Source organism: Callorhinus ursinus, unplaced genomic scaffold, assembly GCF_003265705.2.
Source record: "Callorhinus ursinus isolate GAN/ISIS: 27379988/994484 unplaced genomic scaffold, GSC_fseal_2.0 scaffold7, whole genome shotgun sequence".
NCBI classification, from domain to species: Eukaryota; Metazoa; Chordata; class Mammalia; order Carnivora; family Otariidae; genus Callorhinus; species Callorhinus ursinus.
The window spans coordinates 5,402,414-5,424,994 of record NW_027397069.1 but is presented as its reverse complement, the minus strand read 5'-3'; the positions used below and the strand labels follow the sequence as shown (position 1 = coordinate 5,424,994).

At 39.9% G+C, this 22,581-nt stretch overlaps 1 protein-coding gene across 3 annotated transcripts in view; it reads right to left on the bottom strand.

Annotated features, from left to right (window-relative positions):
- Positions 1–22,581, bottom strand: part of NALCN (sodium leak channel, non-selective) — a 308,717-nt gene that overhangs the window by 285,135 nt on the left and 1,001 nt on the right. For all 3 annotated transcript variants that reach the window (XM_025874689.2, XM_025874690.2, XM_073894331.1), the window contains exons 2-3: positions 6,670–6,816; positions 3,576–3,758 (exon numbers count right to left, since the gene is read on the bottom strand). In XM_025874689.2, the coding sequence (XP_025730474.2) occupies positions 3,576–3,758; positions 6,670–6,816 (330 nt within the window). The remainder of the gene's footprint in view (positions 1–3,575; positions 3,759–6,669; positions 6,817–22,581) is intronic.

Here is a 22,581-nt window from a genome sequence, read left to right as displayed (position 1 = left end):
TAAATGACCAAAACATAATCTGGGGTAACTGGAAAATAAGAGAAACCCTGAAGACAGAATGGAATAAAATAAATATCCTGTGATGTACCTATGCCCTTAACAGTCAACAGAAGACACATTCTCACAGATCTACTGAGTTCACTAATAAAAGGGAAGACTCAGTATTTAAGAGAAAGATCAAATCACAAAGAAGGAAAAAACATTCTCACAGCCACATTTATACCAGAAGCAATGAAGTAACATATTTAAGAATCTCAAGAAATGAAAATGTGAAACACCTTCAAACATCTAGAAATAGACCAAAAGGAGTAAACCAAATAAAGCAAAAAAAAAAAAAAAAAAGTTAAAAGCATAAATTACTGAGTTAGAATGAATGAATAAGCTAGTTCTTTTTTTTTTTTTTGAATAAGCTAGTTCTTTTTAAAAATCAACAAGGTAAGTAAACCAATTGGCTAATATAAAACAAAACGAGGGGCGCCTGGGGGGCTCAGTCAGTTAAGGGTCTGCCTTCGGCTCAGGTCATGATCCCAGGGTCCTGGGATTGAGCTTGTCCCTCTCCCTCTGCCCCATCACCCCTCACCCCCCCACTCATGTTCTCTCTCTCAAATAAATGAATACAATCTTAAAAAAGATAAAACAAAATGAAACAAAACAAAATAAACAATACTATCCAACCCAACCAAAAGAAACTCTAACAAAAAATTCAAAATTCAGAGGAAATATAAATCAAACAGAGAAAATGAAAATTGTTGCATGCAATCTTCTGTTAATAAATTAAACAAACTAAATAGTGGATAATTTCCTAAGAAAGTATACTTCACCAAACAGATCCCATTAACCAAGCAAGTCTGAACAGAACAATTTCCATAGAAGAAAGAGAAATAGGAGTCCCACCAAAAAAAAGCACTAGGACCAGATGGTTTCATAGGAGATTTGTACCAAACTTACAAAGTTAAAACAATTTAAAGATTATTCAGACTATTTTAAAGCACAGGAGTGTACACACATACATGGAAAATCTAATATCAAAACCTGACAAAGATTAGACAAAATTAAAATGAGGAAAATAGTAACAAATATCATCAAAAAGCATATTAAACCAGAATAAAACTGTGTCATGACCCCACTCAGTTTTTTCTAGGAATGTAAGGATGGTTCAATATTAGGAAATTTACCCTATTACAAGAGCTAAAAAGAAAAATAATCATTCAACAAAATTTAAAAGCTATTCATGATATTACAGTCAAAAATTGGAATTACATGTTTGTTCTCTTAACCTGATAAAATATACATACTTCAAACCCTAATCCTTCAAATTATTTAATGAGGAAACATGAGAGATGTTCTAAATAAGCCTGGGGTTAAAAAAAGATGTTCACTGCCTCTAATACTATTTAAAATTGAGCTGACCCAATTAAATAAGTGAAAGCAACTAGAGACATCCGAATTGGAAATAAAAAGACAAATCTGTATTTTTATATACTATGATGATATGGAAATACCAAAAGAATTAATGGAAAAACTACTATAAAAAATATATGAAATTAGTAAATTTAGTAAAGTGGCAGGAAATAATATTAACATAAAAAATCAACAGCCTTCATTTAAAGAATAACAGCAAGTTAGAATACTTAGTAGAAGATAAGACCCCATAGTGATAGCAAAAAGATGAAATAACATACCAAAGCATAAATATAACAAAAAATGTGCAAAATGCATATAAGGAGAAGTATAAAACACTCCTGGAAGATGCAAGAGTGGACTTGACAGAATGGAAAGACAGTCTATGATTTGGAATAGGAAGAAGTGTGTGTAGCCTGAATAACCATGAGCAAAGATAATCATAAAAGGGGAAAAGGAAATGTAATTTACATCACAAAGGACTAATATTACCAACAGAAAGAGTACCCAAAACTTGAGTGAAAAATAACAACTTGAAGATGGCCTTTGTATACAATCAGGCTCAACCTCACTTTCAAAAGGAAAATTCAAACTAAAACTTCGAGTTATCATTTCTCACCCATCAGACTGGCAAATATCCAAAAGTTTTACAAACTGTTTTGTGGCAACCACTTGGGGAAAGAGGCACCTGTGTACATTGCTGGTCAAAGTCAAAATGGTTCAGGGAATATGGGATATATAGAAACTAAAAATGGAACCACCAGGAAGTAATTAGCCATATCTAGAATGTAGAATGTTCTACAAGACTCATTTTCCCAATGGATCGATGACAAGAATTTTTTTTTTTTTTTTTGCAGGATATGTGGGGTTGAGATTTAAGGCATAGAGAGACTTAAATGAGATTTTAAAATATAACAAATATACTTTGTGAAGCTTGTTTGAGTCGTGATTCAAAGAAGCTAACTTATTATAAAAGGAAATGTTTGAGACAACTGGGGAAATACGTCTATGACTTGGGTACTGGCATACATTAAGAAACTGTTAATTTTGCTAGATGCAATAATGGCATGATGGTTATGTTAAAAAGAAAGTGTCTCAGTCAGTAATGCATAAGGAGTTACTTCTGAAATGACCTGATTTCTCAGACTTGCTTTAAAATGAAAAGAACTGGCCAAATATTGATAACTGTTGATACTGAGTTATAGGGATTCATGACAACTATAATCTCTACTTTTGTGTAAACTTAAAATTTTCCATAATAAAAAGGTTTTCAAAAGGTTAAAAATGAAAAAGAGTAATGCACTGACTGTGACCCCTCTCTTTTAATAATACAAAATGAATTATGTATAAAGAGATGCACTGACCCATAAGTAATTTCATGTTATGCATCATCTCATTAGATTCTTAAAATCCTAGTATAAAATAAGGCCCTTTTCCACCAAAATTATGTAACTGGAGATGCTGATACAGCCAGTAAAGGAAAGAGCTAGGATTTGAGCCTAATCTGTCATTTGCAGACCCTTATGTCCCTTCAACTCCCTAAATAGCATAATTTCAAATATTTCAGAGAGACAGCATCATCTACCTATTTTTATCCTCTGTGTGAAGGTTAGTAATATATAGAAGGAATATCCTCTGACAGAACTTTTCTTTCTTTGCTTTTTCGTTCTTTTCCTTTTTCTTTTATTTATTTCTTGTCTCCCAATGGTGCCATTTGCTTTTCTTATACTCCTGCTTTCCACCTCATGCCCTTTCTTTTCACCCCTTATATCTTTAGAACATTTCAGGTTAATAACATCCTGAATATCGTCACATTGTAACTTTATCATGTAACATTTATTGGGCATCCCACAAATCCACAGGTGCCACGCTTGGGCTAGTCACTGTGCCAGGCCATGGGTTCACCCATAGGTGGCATAATCGACCCTATTCTGGCCATGAAGCCTGTAGTCTGAATATCTCTCTCCTTCCTGGATATCCCAAGGCTTTGTGTCTTACACAATTTATTTCACTTTTTAAATGTTCTTAGGCATCATATTTTCACCAATCTCTGGAGTTAGGCCCTATTTTTAAAAGCTTCAGTATGGATAAAGAGATGTTTTGTTTGATTGAAATTAATCTGAAAATACTATTAAACTTAGATGTTCAAGCCATTTTGGTTCTAGAACACTCACCTTGACAATACCCCGGATGTGCATTTTTGCTATCATCTCTGCTGTGTAGAGAAACATCAGCAAAGTATCCAGAGTAAACGTCACGTACTGAAGAGGAGGGTAGTGTTCGAAGGTCATGGGCGTGTTCATACAGACGGAAATGACGCTGATGATGGCACAGATGCGCAGCAAAGAGTGGACCCACTGCAAAATTGGTCCAAAGTTATCATTTGACGCCATAAAATGAGATCTTAAACTTGTGTTATAAACCACACTATTTGGAAAATATGACCTCGAAATTAAAATATCTCACCCACATAGAGGAGAGTAGGAAACTCATGTCTGTTAAGTGCATATAATGTGCTAAATATTTGCACATATTTTATATCATTTAATTCTGAAAGCAGCCTAATTTCCACATGCTGAAAGGAAGGAAAGGTTAAGAGACTTTTCTGTGCTCCTGCAGTTAATGAGAGCCAACCGCTCACTGTGAACCTGGGCAGGCTACTTCAATGGCTCTGACCTTTCCAAGGAATCGGGCCACAACATAAGGAGATTCCGATCCCATTAAAACATGGATCAATACCTCACTTTTATACTTTTTATATACTATGAGCACCTAGAATTGGAGACTTATATTTTACTTAACGCAACGTCCCTGGTAGCTAGCACAGTGGCCTATCCTCCTGGATTGCCAATGTTTTTAAAAATGACTTGATACATAGCACTTCGTATGTGTCCGATTTTCTTTCCATTTGTATCTTAAATGTAACATTCTCATATAAAAAGATACATTTCAAAATCTGACATCCTACATTTTCAAAAGATAATAAATGGACTTTCCTCTCTATTTTAGAGAACATCCTGTACAAATTTAGCCTTGGTAGCTTTTCCAAAATTCCAAAAAGTAAGTTTCTGCAATTCTAGGAATGCACATGCTGTTTGAAGATTTTCCTCAACTTCAACATGAAGATGTAGAAATAAAAAGATAAACATGTATACGCACGTGTGTGCACATACACGTGTGTGCATAAACAGGATCACCTACATATAAAATTTTATTATAAAAACTAACACCTAAGCTAAAAAATATTCATTGCTTCTGAATGCTATGAATGCTACCCCCCCCCAATTAATATTACTAGCTACTTAATCAGTACACAATTCTTAAACATAATTTAAATGTGTTATTTATTGACAATGTTGGATATATCTGCAGTCATGTTAATCATTTAATATTATACTCCCCCCCTGAAAAATATGTCACAGTTTCATGGTAGATATCTTCTCAGCTCTGCAAACTAGCAAGCACCCATGATGAAAAATCGAAAAGACTGTCAGAACTGTGAGGAGACTCAGACATTTGTAGGCTGGTGAGTGGGTTATAATATTAATCTGACAGTTATGATGTTTGCATGAAGACATAAGGCCATTAATTCTATATCATATAAGTCACTGATGACTCAATTCATTTTAAGATGTCCTTTTCATGCAATTTGGATACCCTTCAATAAATACCGGTGTGCAAATTTAGCCCCATCTGGATCTCCAACACAAAGGATCTAATTACACAAAAGAGCTTCAAAAGATGGGTTCTTCCACAATAAATCTATTTTGAATTTAAAGAAAGAATCCTAATTAAGCATTAATCATTTTTAGTTAGTGCTTCCAAGGCTACATCTATAATGCTACCTTCCTCAGAGGTTCTCAGAAAGCCTTATATGTGAAGGACACTAAGAAGTTAGTGAATGCTTTATTCTCCATCCTGTTCAATTCTCTAATCATGAATGGCAGACCTTCTATGCGTAAGAAATTCTGTGGGGCTCTGGGGCCACAAAAATGTTAAACGCGTTTCTAACTCACCACTATTTAGCAGTCTCGTATGCATAACATACATTTATATTTACAGGCAATATACATTTTTACTTACATACAATTGTAAAATAGGATAAATGGAAAGAGAAGAGGTTTGTTCTGTGTGTGGCGGAGAGGGTCAAATGAGGAACTGTTCAGAGGCCAACAGGGGTGGGCTGACATCTGAGCCAGCCTTTAATGGGTCAGGAGGACTTGACTCATCAGAGGCTGGGAAAGGCCTCCGGGCAGGGAAGCAATGTGAACTGGCTGGACATTTCGGAGGAGCAGGAAGACGCCAACGAGGCTCAAGTGGCCAGTGTGCAGATCCAGGAAAGAACAGTTGCCGGGCAGTTAGAGCCAGAATAGAAAAAGTCCTCCTTGTACAACTAACACATTTTAATTTGGAATGTAGGTGAGGGAGATATTTCAGTGACTATAAAGCAGAAGGGCAACGTGAACAGAAATGGAAATGCAGGAGGAAATCCGAGCATGCTGGACATGGAGTTTGGAGGGCAGATGAGACGGGGAATACTGGAAAGGGGCAGGGAGCCCGGGCAGATGACCTCTATCCCGGTCAAAGGAAAGATAATCAGCTCGAGGGGAACAGTTCATTCCCTCGCTTAAGCCTCGGCTGTGAGTTCGTACGGAAGGAGAGCCTACTCTCCGTGGTTGGGCTGAGCTTCCGAGAGCCGTGAACATGCTGTTCCACCCTCTGGCTGCTACACGATCTACTCCAATGTTCCCCTCAAGGTCTCATCAGCTTCATTAGGCAGAGAAGGTGATGGAATTCTTCAGAGACACCACCCACTATCTCATTAACCTTTACTTTTACTCAACACTTGCAACTCTGAAGGCGACCTTTTAATTCCAAACATTTGATGATCACCTCACGCATTCATGCATGCTGAGAACTCTACAGTCAAGGAAGTATGATAGAAGAGATTACTCATCTGGGACTCCAGCTTTGGCTCAGACTGAGAAGGGGCACTATCGCTGCATGGCGTGACTCTGAGGACAGCTTGCACAGGGGGGGAAAAGTGGGAGCAGACCACCTAGCAGACCTTCCTATGTGAATAACTCCCCGTGACATCGCTTTATTTCATCTGAATTATTCTCCACTTCCAGACTCTGAGACTCATCCATATTCTACTGCACCTCAAACAGTCATTTCAAAGCCAAAGGTACGTGATTTTTGAATTATATGAATCAAATTTCCTTTGTATCAGCATGCGCTTCTCCCTCCTTCAAAAAAGAAACTTACTGGCTTGTTAATCCAGAGTATGTCAGCGTTGTCTGACAGAGATTCATCGGGACCAAAGTCAGTAACCGGCTGGGCCTCCACCCTGGAGCTCTGCTTCCTTTTGAGCATGCTGAAGTTAGCTTTGGTGAGCAAGTACAAAACTGCAGTCTGCAAGAAGAAAGACAGTTCTGTTAGTCACCTAAACCATCTTTACCCTGATCCCTTCAACAACGGAGTCCCCCGTGTATGCATATGCATTCGTTAATTAGACACATGTTCTACTGTATGGTATATAATAAACGCATCCAAAAAGAAACTTTAAAAGAGTAAGATAAAAATACTAATCCAAGCTTGAGGTTGGTTTTTTTTTTAGATCATCTTGTGCACTTCATATACAGTCTGCATGCCCGTTTGGAGAGCACTAGTCTAGATTAACTGGGGTAGAATGCCTTTGCCTTTTCAGATACACATAGTAGTAGGACGTTTTTTGAGGCCTAGAGCTGTCTCCACCTAAAGCTGGTCTGTGCCAGAGCACAGGTGACCAATCCACATGAAATAGATCTTTCCCAGGATTTCCCCTGGGTTAATTTAATGTGACACTCACAAACGTCTATTTCCAATGATAGTTTCAAACGGAGTTCCCAATTTTGTCCTTGACATAGAGGACGTGGGGCAGACAGAATGGGGCAGAACCTCCTCTAAGTGTTTGTTTGTTTTTTTTTTTTTTATGAATGCTGGAACTGCATCAGTTCTTCCAGTTACCTTGAAGTAAATCCAAATCACACCGAAGAGGGAGATGAGATAACCGCTTGCCATGTACATACATTTCCACAATTCCGATCATCCACATCTTGCTCTAAGTGTCACCTCTGTCTGGCCATTGCTACCACCTCCCACAGTGCAGCAGCCACAGAAGGAGGGCCTATTGTATGCCAGGCCCTCAGGACACAAATAGCAAACAAGTGCAATAGAACAGAGAAGAGACACAAAGGTAGGCGGTGCCTGGCTACCCTGAGTCCACAGGCAGACTTATTTGATGAACACCTGGACTGAGTCGCAAAGGAAAGGAGCAAAGCTAGTGTTTTTTGGGGGGGTATATACTATGTTTTGGACACTTAGCAATGATATCTCACTTAATCTTTACAACGGACACTAGACAGGAAAACATCTCGTCTTTTCACGCCCGCATGAGAAATTCCAGCCTCGGGGTGGTTAATAACTCGACCAAGGCTACCCACCCAAACTTGAAATGCAGAAGAAGCTCCCTCGACTACAGAGCCTAAGCGTGTGTAGTGGACCAAACTGATGCTGAGGACTGATCAGAATAGCGCAAGGCCAGTAAAGGGAGAGGAAAGGTCCAGGCTGCGCATAGCGGTGGAAATGCCGAGTCAGGAAAATGCAGTGGTTTTACCACCAGGAGGTGCGCTGGCTGTCCTCTCAGCTGCTCCTTGGGGCTAGACGCGGAACTCTAACCAAAGGACACTGAGGACCACTCAGTTCTCGCAGGAGCACGAGAAAAACAAGAATGTGTCTGCAGGATCTGTAAATAAATGCAGTTGCAATTTTCACTGGGAAAGAGAACAAACCACAGCAGCTCAGGACAGATCAGCTTTGACTTTGATTCTCTATGTCTGAGTGCCTTCCTCTATGTCCGGGCTCTCCTTGATGTGCCCAGGTAGGTATGTTTGCCCAGCCCTCCTATTCCCAGAAGAAATCGAGCTAATTGGCTTTAAGATGTGCTAGGTATTTCCAGGCTATCTTGCCCTGAATATCGGATTTGAATATGGGCTTTGCAGTAGGCTGCACTAATTAATTTTATTTTACATAATTGGAGTTAGGGACTCTTGACATCGATATGTAAATATATGCAGAATATTCAAATTATGCTTATTCTCTGATTTACTATGGAGGGAAACATCTGGTGGCCTCAATCTGGGATGCTTTTTCAATGACAGTCTCCTATGTACCCAAAAACAGGATACAGAATCTTTTAGAAACCCTTCAAGATTACCCAACACAAAGGAAATAAAGTGTGGTTGTACAAGGTTGTTTAAAAATGACACAAGAAAATTTTATAGACCTGGCCACCAGCCATAATACCTTTTTCACTAAGCCAGTGGATACTTATGAATGACCATTTACTGCTCTTATGATCTGGCCGGAAGTTACAGTCCGAAAAATTTTTGATGTATGAATGTGATACCTTCATATATGAATTCCATGCACCTTTTATTATAAATATCCCATCTGAAGCAAAGCCGATTTTTGATTACGGATTTGTTTATCTAAAGAAGTAGACACCCAGAATTATTTTTTTTTTAATCTCTATGCTAGCAATTTTTTACCCAACAAAACCGTGCATGATGAATGATATTGTCATACACTTTCACCCTAATCTTACCTACTGCAAAAATGCCACCAAATTAAAGTGCCCAAGAAAACCATCTGTTCAGACTCCCATGGAACCTGGTTAATCCACATATACATTAAAACTCACTAGCTCCTGAATCACTGAAATCTTGACTGATTTTATAATACCAAATATTATGTAAAGCAACCAAGTAGTAAAATAAAGGCAAACTACAAACATATGAAGTGTTCAAAATTAATTTGAGGCAGTTGATTACAAAAATTTTCCTTTCTACACAGAAATATGATTTTACATTCATTCAAGTTGAATCAATATAACTAAGTCCAGCAAACCTATTATTCCCCTGATAAAGACCAGCAGGGATATTTAAGTATCCTAGGTAAGCTGATTATTTTGATATGAAATTGCTTCTGTGTATCTTAGCCTTATCACTATGATGTATTTATAACCCAATATTTTTTTTTTCTGTTTACAGAAGTGTCCTTCATAAGGCAGTGCACTAAATTTAAAAAGCAAGGCTTCCAGTAGCTTTTTCAGCCTTATTAAAAGTAGTTGGTATTTAAATAGTTCAATAGTGGGGAAAGGCTGCATGGTTACAATACATTCACTGATTAATCTTTTGCCTGGAAACAGCTAAAGGCAACTCCAAGAGAAAAGATATTTTGGTTCATTGCTCCCTTTTAAATGGTTAAAATCCAGTTTCGCATCCTGTGATAACTTTTTACTTCCATCGGCATACTCTTTCCTTAGAACATTCCAGTTCTTTCTTGACCAACTGCAGTGAAGAGATTCCGTTTTCTGTCACTGTGAAGTGCTTGCAACACTGTGGGTCATCTCTTCTCCTTGTAGCTCCCTTGGGCTTGCATGAAACTCTTTTGAAACTTCCATCTTCTAAATGATGGTTTACAGCATGTCCTTTACTTGTTGCTCCCCCTGTCTGCCCTCTGTACTTAACGCCTTAAACGAGCATCTGCTCTTAGAGTCTCCATCACCATCTGTTGCTGTCTGGCTCCCGAGTCGTGCATCGACGCTGCTGCTTTGCCCTCAGATGCAGGCCGTACCGACACCATCACCACCTGAAACTCAACAGGGCAGGTGGATATCAGTTCGGCATTACCCTCCCCCTTTCCTCTCAACTCCCAGATCCTACTGCTCTGAGCTCTTCGGGTCCTCACGGGCAGCTCCTCACACGTGCAGAAGGGCATGTCCTCATGTGCAGGTCCTCACATGTGCAGAAGATTCTCTGTGCTGATGTGCACGGCCCCTTTGGCTTTAGCCCCGTTCTTGCTGGGCCACGGATTCAGGTCAGGACTGCCACAAACATCAAGCTTTCTGATATGTCCCGTCCTGTATATCAGACACCAACTCCCCAAAACACTGACCTGGTCTCTCCCGGAACCCAGAAAAGCTCTCAGCCTATCCCCTTGGTTCTTGTTCATTAGTTCATTCATTCATTCACACGAGGAAGACTGCACACCCGCTTCGGTATCAGGCACTGTGACATGCGCTGGATTCCCAGCAGGGAACAGCAAAGGCATTCGGAGCTCGCAGCCCGCCTGCCTTCTTGAGCTTCACGTTGTAAGGACACTCGGCCCCGCTCGGTTTTACCTGCACTTGCGCTCACGCTCATAACCCACACGCTCCACTTGACCTGGCTAAGTGTCCCATCACCCCACCTACGATCTTTCTCAGCGACTTCAACTTTACTCCAGCTGTGTCCTCTTCCCGGTCTGCTGCCAATCCCGCATCAGTCCTTTGTACTCCCGAACTGAACCCATGCAGGGTTTTTAAAAGGAAACTAAGGAAACAAGATGTGCAATACCATCCCTTGGACTTCTCACCTCCAGCTTTACTGTTAGGTCTTTGGAAGGGCAGCCTTCATGGCTAGCAGAAGTTTCTCATTCATTCATGCTTGCATAAAATGCATTCAAAAAAAAAAAAAAAAAAGGATCCCAACCATTGTGTGAGGTGACAGGAATTTAGCACTAACAAAACATACTTGGTCTCTTTCCTCCAAGGATTCCAATGCTCTGTGCTCCTGACAGAGGCAAACAACATTTTTAATTAACGACAGAGCAACTGATGCATTAAAGGAGAGCCTCTCACTACTGCACACTCATTCTTCAACTTCCACCTAATGGTATTCTTATTTTTTTCACTATCTTATTGCTAGCTCTGCACTACCTCCCTGGGCAAGGAGTATTTATTGAACGACTGATTCCCAACATGCACCTGTATCTGCGCTGTCAGCCATGATAAGCATCATGCGACAAGCCAGGACAGCTGAATACTCCCTTCCTGGACCTCAAATACCTACATCTTAAGTTAAATGAAGAGAAAATAATTTTATTTTTTAATTTTCATTACACTAACAATGCAGGATAATTAGAAAAAATATAAAGACAAAATGAGGAACAAGGTGAAAACCGTCAGGAACTCCACTTCTAGAGACTCTATTGTTTTTGCAAAGTATTTGTTGTGTGAGTACATTGTGCCCATCCCGGGGCAAAGCACTGCAGACGGAGCAATAATCAAATATATTCCCTCTCGTCCTTTAGCTGGGGCACTTATTCTCCAATGGCATATGGGTTGTATATCTACTATCTTCTTCCCCATATATATTTTTCCATGCATATATTTATGTTTAAATGACTGCTTAAACACTGTCTTGTAACCAGCTGTTTTTTTTTCAGTATCTTGTGAACATCTTTCTCTGTCAATAAATATGCATGCACAGAAAATCCTAACTGTAAATAAACACCCCCTTCAAACATCTGCCTTTCTCTGTCTTTTTCGTCTCTTAAGCTCATTTACATCCTTACATGTGCAAGGCCTTGCCAGGTAAACAGATAAAAAGACATTTTTTCTAGATTGGCTGTCAATATTGAATTTGCAGGGAAGAAAGGTATCACCACATATTTTGGAAGACAACTGAATTTGATGTTATCATTCTTTTGAGCATTACAATCTTATTTCTTATTTCAAGTATTCCTACTTCTCCTTTTGTTGTCGTTGTTTTGCTTAAATGGCCTCAGAACCCAAACCAACAAACCACTGATACCCGTATTGGAACAAGTTTTCTGCCTTTCCCATATGCATATTTAAATAGTCCGTTGTACTTCAGCACATGATCATAACAGTTTGAAGACAAAGGGGATGTTTATTCCTGATGCTGGAACTGCCAAATGCCATTATTTCTGTAAATACAGACTCCACATTTTGGCTGGCCAAATGTCCTTCCCAACAGAAGAGGTCCATTCAGAAAAAATGAATATAGCATTGTGCATTTTACGCCATGCTTGTAAATGAGGGAGCAAACCCCGCTATTTTTGTCTTATTTTCTGTGATCCAAAATCTCTCTGCCGTGCCTCATGCTTCTCTACCCCGTCCACTCATCCTTCCTCTGATTTCCAGGGTACAGTGGTGCTCCAGAGCCTGTGATGACCCCACCTCCTCTGCCAGCTGAGTGTCCTCTCACTCCATTGTGAATGGCTGAAACTCCTCCCTAGTTCTGCAAGCCCACAGCATCTTGGTTCTCTCCTAGGGGCACCAAGGACTGGTGTCCTGTGCTGTCTCAGCATCCCACAGCCACCACTGTGAGCTCACCCCTTACAGCCTCTATAGCGTGGTACACAGCGCTCTCCCACGTGGACTCCAACCGCCCTACATCTCCTGCTTAGCGGGTGCTCACTAATTACCTTGGATCTTAATTCTCAAAACCACTGAAGGACAAGTATTACAGGCAGGATTTTATATGAAGCTGAATATATATAGTCCCCAGTCTGAATGCTTTACACAAAACAGTCCTCAAACACACACACACACACACACACACACACACACACACACACACACACACACACACACACTAATCTACAGGAAAAAAAAACCCCACAAAAGTGTGATGAAATGCTTTGGAAGATAAGGAAGTTCCCGTGGTAAAATTATGAGCTCATCAGTTGATTTCCTCTCAAAATCCGTCAACTGCCATGTAAAGACAGACTCCTACCAACGTTTACTGAGGGCTCGTCAGGTGCCAGGCTTTCTAAGCACATGGCGCATCATGTCATTCCATTCTTACAAGGACTTTTTCTCTTGGGCTCAGAGATGAGGCAGGATATGAACCAAGACAATGTGGCTTATAGAACTATTAAATTTAAAATTAACTATACTATAACTCAGAGTGGTAATAAAAAGAAAATACTTTTTCAACATATTTCAACATAGTCTCATCATACAACCTAGTGATTATAAGCTCTCTTGGCATCAATTATTTTTTTTGTGTGAAAATAGTGCAGACATTTCTCATTTCTTAAAATTGAATCCATTTTTATTATATGATTCATTTGATGGTTATTCCAGCCACACATTTATAAAAATGTGTCTTTTTTTCTGGCAAGAATCTTCAAATGTCTCACTGAATCTATCTAAATGTCACTTTCAGGTTTCTGAAGTCATTATTCATTATCCAGTCTTTTTCCTTGAGGGTGAATTCTAGAAATGTTCTATTATGCTTTGATTATCTTTTCTCTAAATTTCAAAATAAAAATGAGAAAAAAGCATTTATGAACTCTCACCTGATAATCTCACATCTTGTAGGAAAGAGACAGCTGTCTTAATTTCCTACAGATGGCAGATTTTTTAATTTCCTAGAGTTTGTTTTAGTCTCATAAAATTTTTTTTGAGAGAGAGAGCACATGCTCATGTGAGCAGGATGGGGGGAAGATCAGACGGCGATGGAGAGAATCTTAAGCAGGTTCCATGCCCAGCACCGAGCAGGACACGGGGCTCCATCTCACAAACCTGAGATCATGATCTGAGCCCAAATCAACAGTCAGACGCTTAACCAACTGAACCACCCAAGCACCCTTAGTCTCATAAATTCTTGACTGAATATGCTGAGAATGTGAAACTAGAAACTAGGTCTCACTGATGATACCTTGGCATAAGAATATATGCTTCCTGCAGAGAATGTACCAAGGCAGAAAGAAGGGGTTTATCAAGAGAAGTCCTTTAGCTATACTCAAAATCCACAGCTCAGAACATGGTCAAGGCTGTCATTTTGTTTTGTAGTGGTTCTTCCAGCAAGGAAAATCCAAACTAAATGGAAGCTATCAATCAGAAGTTAGCAAGTGGTAGCTGTTTTTCTAAAAGTTGCTAATAATAATGCATTGGGTCATCCTGAGAGGTGACCAGCTGCTTTCTGGATGTTCTCAGAGAGAATTACTATACATTATGAAATTTGCAGACAGGACTCCTGCACCGTCTGGAGTTTGCAGTACATCACATCCCAAGAAACTCCCAATGATAAAATCTATTATCACACTCCTGAAGTTGCTCCTAACTTTATGCATTTGATCAGTTCTTAGGGTAGGGTGACAGTCCATAAAGCACTGTACATAATTTCAGAAAAGAATCAAGCTTTAAGCATTATGTATTCTCTTTTGTTCCCCCTGCTTGAAAGATGAAATCAAACATTTATGGAAAGTTGGCTCTGCACTAGGCACAACTGCAAGGCCTAACTATCTCTCTGAAGTAGTTTTTAGTATTATCTCCACTGTACAGATTAAAAGTCTGAGGCAAACTTGCCCAATGCCACATGAATTGGAAACAATTTTAGAATCCAGGGAGTCTGAAATTCAAGAACTTTTATAAAATTCAAACATTTTGCAACAGTGATGAAATTCATTTGTGATTTCTTTAAAATAAATACAATATGAAAATAATTCATTGTGAAGTCTGCACAAGTTACACCTAACATCTGCTTAGAGTTTATGACGTGTGAGGCTAAGAGATCTGTGTGGATCATCTCACTGACTTCTTGCCCTGCCCCAGTGAGGCCAGTGTTCTCTTACTCCTATTTTAGAGATTAAACTGAGATTGAGAGATGGTAGACGTGCCCCGCCCGAGGTCATTTTCTGATCTTGAACCCCGTGATCTTCAGTTGTCCACATCTTTCAGTCTGACCTTTCCAAGGCGTGGTGACTAGAATCTTTCTCAGAGATCAGGGATGGAGATTCTCCAATTCTTGCCTCTCCCATGTCTAAGTGGTGAAACCAAATTGGAGCATGGCAGCCCCTAGAAGTGCAGTTCAGTCCTCCCAGGCCACTCTTAAGCAGGCCTGTCACCAGTCCCCTTTGCTCATGAATTTTATGGGCCAGACACATCTTTCCCTCTAATCGGGCTCCTGCTTGCAGAAAAGGCAGGTGGCTGTGTTGTTTTGTCTCTCAAAGTAGCCTGAGTTTATGTCTGCTCCAGCGGTCAGCAGAGTGCAAACCGTTAGCAGGAGAACTGAGACATCATTGAAATGCTGACCCCTGGGGTCACAGCCGCAAGCTCTCTCTGACTCTCCCCGAATGCACTTTTCATTTGGGTGCTTACTCATCTACAACTTGGCCCTCGCTAAATCAGGATGTAGTCCTGCAAAAACAGAGCATTGCAACGCATGGTCCAGTCTCAGCAGGACGCAGGGGCCACCCAGGACTGGCCACCAAGCAGAGGAAGTGAAACATTTCAAAAGGCCACCTCTAAACCGAGCTCATCCATTCTCTGTTCCTTTTGTCAGCACACTGATTAAAAACAGAACAGAGGACCAAAGGGGAAGGGGGAGACATCAGAGAGGGAAACGAACCATGAGAGACTGTGGACTCCGGGAAACAAACTGAGCGTTTCAGAGGGGATGACGGTGCGGGGATGGGGTAACAGGGTGATGGGTACTAAGGAGGGCACGTGTTGTGGTGAGAACTGGGCGTTATACGCAACTAATGAATCACTGAACGCTACATCAAAAACAAATGATGTGTTATACAGTGGCTAACTGAACATAATAAAAAAGAAAGAAAATGGTCCCCCCCTTTTTATACTGACTCTACTTCCCAAATCCCAAAGAAAAACAGCATTATTACCTTTTTTCTCGTTCTTTCTACGAATGCTTCAAAACCGTCATTACTAAGAATTCTGTTTTGTTTCATTTTTACTTGTGAAAATTGAATTTTCTTTGCCCTTTAAAAATCACTGGATTTGGAAAGGAACTCAGGATAGACTGGAATGGCTCAGCACCCCTTTGTTGTTATACCCTGCATCCCAAACTAAACTGGCCCAGCCACAGGAAAGGGCACGGGCCTCTATGTGTGTCACCTAATCACTGTATTGATTACAAATTGAGGCAATCAGCCTCTGGCCAGATCTCTACCAATCAATCCTTTTAACAAAACTTGTCATTCACTCCAAGTTAGGAAGGATATACATTTATAATTTTGAGACTTAATTCTGGGTACAGTGTAGGTGTAAGAAAATTTCAGGAAAAGAATGTCAGAGTTAGAAATCACCAGAGGTTGATGGTGTGACTTTGCAAGAAGGTCACATTTCCCAATCTCCGAATAGTCCGGTAAAGGTTCTCCCGTCCTCTACATGGCCGCAGGGCCTCCGAGGGTTTTCATCTTCCAAGAGTTCAGGGACAGGAATTTTATCTTGATAAACTACTATTATCATTTAAATACTATGAAAACTCAGAAAAGGAGATTATCTATTTTTATTGTGGTCGCTTAATCTTGTAATGAATCTGCAAAGCACAAAGAAGATGGATGGTTTAAAACAGTGGTTTTCCAAAACTTTACCAGACCGTACTTAAATAAGATGGCAATTCAAAAGGAGTTACCCTATTTTTTTGTTTGTGGTGATTTGATTTTGTAATAGGAATCTGTCAAGTTTGGACAAAGAAGGTGAAAGGTCTCCAAATAGTAGTTTCCAAAGACTGCTGAACCTCTGAATCATCCAGGGAGGTTCTTAAACATTCTCAACCCTGGCTGTCCTTCACGTCAGGCATACTAAGAACCTTCTGGGGTGGACTATGGGAAATGGCCCCCAGGGAATTCTAACACACTATCCCAGAAGTGGTCCCAATTAGTGATGGGGTCACTGATCTAGACGCTCAGAAGAGCATCTTAATACCTCCGGAGTTTATAGTTCAGAGTCAAGACTGGTTGTTTGGGGATAAAAATAAGAGAGACTAGTTCTAAACAACTGAAACAAAATAGAAATCAGAGACAAAAACTTTGATTTATAACTGTATGTACATGCAGTATATTATATTCTTAAGTTTTCCTCAGAGACCTTCAGAATTTTCTCAAAAAAATACCTACATGGAATATACTTTATATACAAGATTAAGATTTTGGTTTTTGTCTTATGAGAACATAATTTTTTTTTAAAGATTTTATTTATTTATTTGAGAGAGAGAATGAGAGAGAGAGAGCACATCAGAGGGGATAGGGTCAGAGGGAGAAGCAGACTCCCTGCCGAGCAGGGAGCCCGATGTGGGACTCGATCCTGGGACTCCAGGATCATGACCTGAGCCAAAGGCAGTCGCTTAACCAACTGAGCCACCCAGGCGCCCTTATGAGAACATAATTAAGAACTCTTTTCCTTGGCTTTTCTACTACAACGTTCTAGTCTAGAATATACCTTGAAAATGGCTATTCATTTCTTGAAACGAAGAAATCAAAAACAAATTGTCTAGTTCAACTAATTAGGTTTTAAAATTGCTTTAATTTTTACTTAATAAACAGCAGAAAATTGTTTTGTGGTTCCCCAGAGTTTAATATTTTTTTTCTCCATAAAGTATTGACATACCAAATTGAAGGAAATGGAAATACTAATTCAACAAAAGGTGTTTCCAAATCCAAGAAGCCCTATTTCTAAAAATGTAAATCCCTTATTCACAATACTTATCTCCATCTCTGTGTTTTAGCTCCTGGGAGGAATAGTTAAGGAAGTTTTCCATCCTTCAGAGATCCTCTCATTTTACATTATCCAGGATTTTTTAACCCCAACTTCTGTAATATATATTTAACAGTGTCTTAAGTCATCACTGACTTGTATCTTGTCTGATACAAATTTGTATCTTGTCTGATAGAGGCTTATGTAATTTGTCCTTTTCAGAAATACTAATTTTTAAAAATCCTTCCTCTACTTCAGAAGTGATCCACGAAGCTGACCTATGGATTTCATGATTACAACAAAGAACAGATTTAAAAAATAATGAAGCAAATGATTTAATCTATAGATACTGCTCACTGAGAGATGAAGAAGTGATTAGTTGAATAGGAAAAAACAAAACAAAACAAAACACCGCCAATCAATCACCCGAGCTTGAAATCCTGGATTTATTTTCCACCCACGCCCTCCCTTTCCTTCTACTGGTTTGATCACCAGGATCTGTTAGCATTCGTTCTGCTGATAAATCTACTATCTACTTCTTGGCTCCATGATCATAGTCTGGTTCCAGGTATTGCACACCCAATTTCTCCAACACCTTCCTTCACTGATCCCCATTGTTATTTTTCTCCTTCTTCTTGACCTCATTGTTTAGTTCTTGGATGTATACTAATGTTCCTCAAAAACTGGAATGCTCTGGCTGTTCAGTTTTTTTCTATCATGTCTAAAGCTTCCTTATTTTATAACGAATTCACATGTGTTTTTTAAACGTTAACTCCTTTCTCGTCCTCTCTAGTTCTCTTGTGTTGTTTTCTTTACTTCCTAGGCTGAAATGCTGATTTCTTATCCCATCACAGGTCACAGAACCCTTTGAGAAAATACTGCATCTATGGGCCATGTCTCCCAAAATAGATACACTTAAAAATACTTTTGGCTAAAAATATTACATTGCTGTGATCACTGGTATTGCTAGAAGGCTCATAATCATAACTTTATTAAAGATGGTAACTTTTATTGCTTTAAGGTCCTTTTTTCTCATCTAATCACTTTTCAAACAACTGTTCTGTTATTTACATTCTTCTCCTTCACATTTTCTTTCACTTGCCTAATATGTATGTCTTCACCTTTTTTTCTATTTCATTTTTGACCCAGAGGAGTATCCTACAAGAATTGTCTTCTGGTATTATTCAGAATTATATAATTTTGGGATATTATTTTACTGCTTGCTGATACTTAATTTTAGAAAGGGTATATATGAAGGCGGTATACATGTTCTTTGTAGATAAACGTTTTTTTTTCCTTTTTCTTTTTGTTGTTATGATCACCACAGTAAGTTAGACAGCATCCACCCCCATAGTTTATGATTTTTTTCCTGTGATGAGAACTTTTAAGATCTACTTTCTTAGCAACTTTCAAATACGCAACACAGTATTATTAACTGCAGTCACCATGCTGTCCACTACATCCCGTGACTTATTTATTTTATAACTGAAAGTTCATACTTTTTGACCCCCTTTACCCATTTTGCACACCCGGCAAAAAAAAAATTTTAACTTGATCAGAAAACTGATGGGGTATTCTTCCTTTTTCAGTTTTTCAAATGCAAAGTGTTCACTAGGCTCTAACAAGACGTCAGCTACTTTCTGTTAGTCCTTCCCGGTCCAGTATAACTCATCTCCATCTGCATATTTGGGTTATTTGTTTTCATCTAAAAGAAAACAGTGCTCACATTTCACTTAGAACGTGGCCTGCGCCCCATCTGCTCTGATCTCCCTGTCAGGAAGAGCACTTCTTTGTGCCTCTCTGTTGGCTGTCTTCCAGACATATCATCCTGCTCCAAACAAAGTCTCCCCTTCTCTTTCCTTTGCATAATTGGAGAGAAGTCCCACTCAGTCTCTGCAGACACGCTTCCTTTGGCCACAGTGTGCTGATCTTTGGTCTTCTCATCTCCTGACTCTTTTCCCAGAACCCCCAGGCCCGCGCCCCTCTCTGGACCATGGGGTCAGTCCCTGTCTTTGGAGCACATTCCGTCTGGTATGGCTGTGCCTGCCCCAGGGTCTCCTGGAGAAACTGCTTGAGAAGTCAACTTCAGACTTCACCCTTCAGATAAAGGAGTTCTGCCTGGAGCTCTGTTCCTTATTTTTCGTACAAGTCGAAAGGGAACTGTGGCCTGAACCTGAGTTTTGCCATCCATCCCATCTGTCCAGTTCCATCTGTGCTGAATCTACCAGAAATGCCTCGGAGTCCACAGCCCACAAGCAAATGGTCTTCCCTTCCCTGTGACTGTGGGGTACAGGTTTCTCACTATATAAAGTCCTTTGATCATTTATTTCAGGTCTGACTAGGAAGCAAAAAACCAGAATTAGACTCCTGGGCTCAAAAATCATTATTCCTAAAAGACCTTGCATTAACTTACTTTTTTTTTTCACCTGACCACTTGCATAACATTCTTATCTTGGTTTTGCACTAAGAAGTATATTTTATCATCTTGATTTTAGATGAATTGGTTAAAGGTCAAGTCTTTACATAGTGCAAAGGTTCTATGTCCAAGATATTTTTTAATCTTCCTTTATCCCTGTAAAAGAGGGAAAGTGATCCACAAATACCAAAAGAAGGCATATTTACTGAAGAAACATAGAAAACATCTTATTCAAATTAAATCTTTAGGAAAACAACCTAAAGCTAGATAGATACAGTATATCCATTATATACATTATATATTTCCATAATAATTTTGATAATCCATTTATTTTGATTATCAATTACTTTTGATATGTTATTTGTAATGATGAGAAACTGGAAACAACAAATGTGCAATGACCAGAGGTACGGTCATAGAAGTGAAGCTATATTCATGGGGTGTAGTCTTATACAGCTATTTAGAATTTTTTAAGTAAGAATACTGTATAGAATAAAAAAAAATTGCTTATGCTAAATATTAAATGGGAAAACCAGTATAAAAACAGTACAATGCCATGATTCCAACTACACAAAGTCATGTAGTTTTAAAAAGATTATAGCAAATACATAGATCTTATAATCATTTGTGTTCAGTTATTAGGACTATGGACGTTTATTCTTTTTTTGTCATCTGTCATTTCTTTCATGGCTGGTTATTTTAAAAATCAAAGGATAAATTTTTAAATGTTTAATGTTTGCATACAAAGACTTTTGAGGTGTAAAAGCTTCTTGCGTGGGTCTTTGAAGAAGGTAAAAATCATACAACATGATAGTTAACCTTTAAAATGTTGATACCATTTTTGGGAAACAATTCATAACTTTTTTTTTACAACAAATATGTACGTGCATGCCCAGGTGTGTGCACACATGCACGTGTGCACACATACAATGTATGCAGGAAAGAGAAGCAAATGAAACACATTTCAAAGAAATACCATACTCAAGGAAGAAGAAAATGCCACTCCAACCTTCCAGTCTTTCAACTGCAAGGAAATTATATAACTTTGAGGGTTTTTTTTTTCTTTTAGAAGTACATTTTTCCTCTTTTCACTATCTTGCAAGTGATATCTAAAGTTATAACTACAGCACCACCATTCCACAAGACATGACTTGTCCAGTTTTTATAGAAGTTCTGGAATAGTCCTTAGCAGGGACAGCATAACTGTTCTGCCAAGATGTCCTGCCTTCCACGAACAGGAAAGGGGTACCATGAGCCCGTTCACTTTTTAATTTTCCTCCCAAGCCCGATTGTTCCTTCACTTTATTTGGCTTTAGCAATAGCTGGGTCAAAATATACCACAGAAGACTAAGAATCCAACCTAGAGAGGCCCACAGAATAAAACCCAACCAATGAAAAAATAGGTTGTTGCTGTTGTAGAGCTGTGAGAAGCCATGATTGTCATTTAGAACTGTTGGAACTTAATCTTGGAATGTAAAAAACCACTGCTGCTCGTATACCCGCCTTGAGAATATCAGCCATAGGCCACCCTGTCCTTTCCTACTTCATTTCCAATCAAATCACAGTTGTAGCTATGAAAATGGAAATCACAAATTGTAAACGAACTTGTTAATTTCTGCTCCCTGTCAAAGGTCTTCTCCTCCAACCTTGGCCTTCTGATACACAACAGTCACTGGTCCCCATTTCACCACCAGGGAAAACCAGATAATGAACACACACACACACACACACACACACACACACACACACACACGATTAAGACTAGAACCTTCCAGAGGCCTGAACCTATATGTGTACAAGTACACATCCTTGATAATATATTCCCTGACAATTATGCGTGACATTGAAAGATTCATCCTATGATACTTTAAGAATTTATAAGGACCTGAGTTCAGAGTTATAAACCATCCTGAAGGCTGGCAATTCCGAGTCAGAGGGACAACCCCTTGCTTGTTCGGGGAGTTCTGGGCCCGTCTTAAGATGCGAGCCAGTCTCTTAAGGGCTCAATGACAAAACGCTGTTGCTTTGCTGGCTGTGGGCCACCCTAATGACAGCGGCTCAACCAGGCCCATTAATAAAATGAGGGCTCTGAAGCACACAGCAATCCGCAGGAGTCAGGTGGGGTGGGCAAGGCCCCCGCCCCTTGGGAAACCTGCTGGAGCAGGGCGGCCTCCCACCCCCGGCGCGCTCGCCCTCAGGCGCGGAGGGGCCGCCGCACGCCGCGCAGCGCAGCCGCCGCAGCCCCCGCCACCTGCCCCGGGGTGGCTGGCGGGGCAGGCCCGGATCTAGCGCCCCTGGCTCCCGGCGCCCACCCGCGCGCTGCCCGGGCGGGGACGGCGCATCCCGCCGCCGCGGCAGGGAGGGGCCTCGCGGCCGCCCGCGCCCCTCCCCCGCCGAGGCTTGTTGCCCCTTCCGCCCCCCGCCCCCC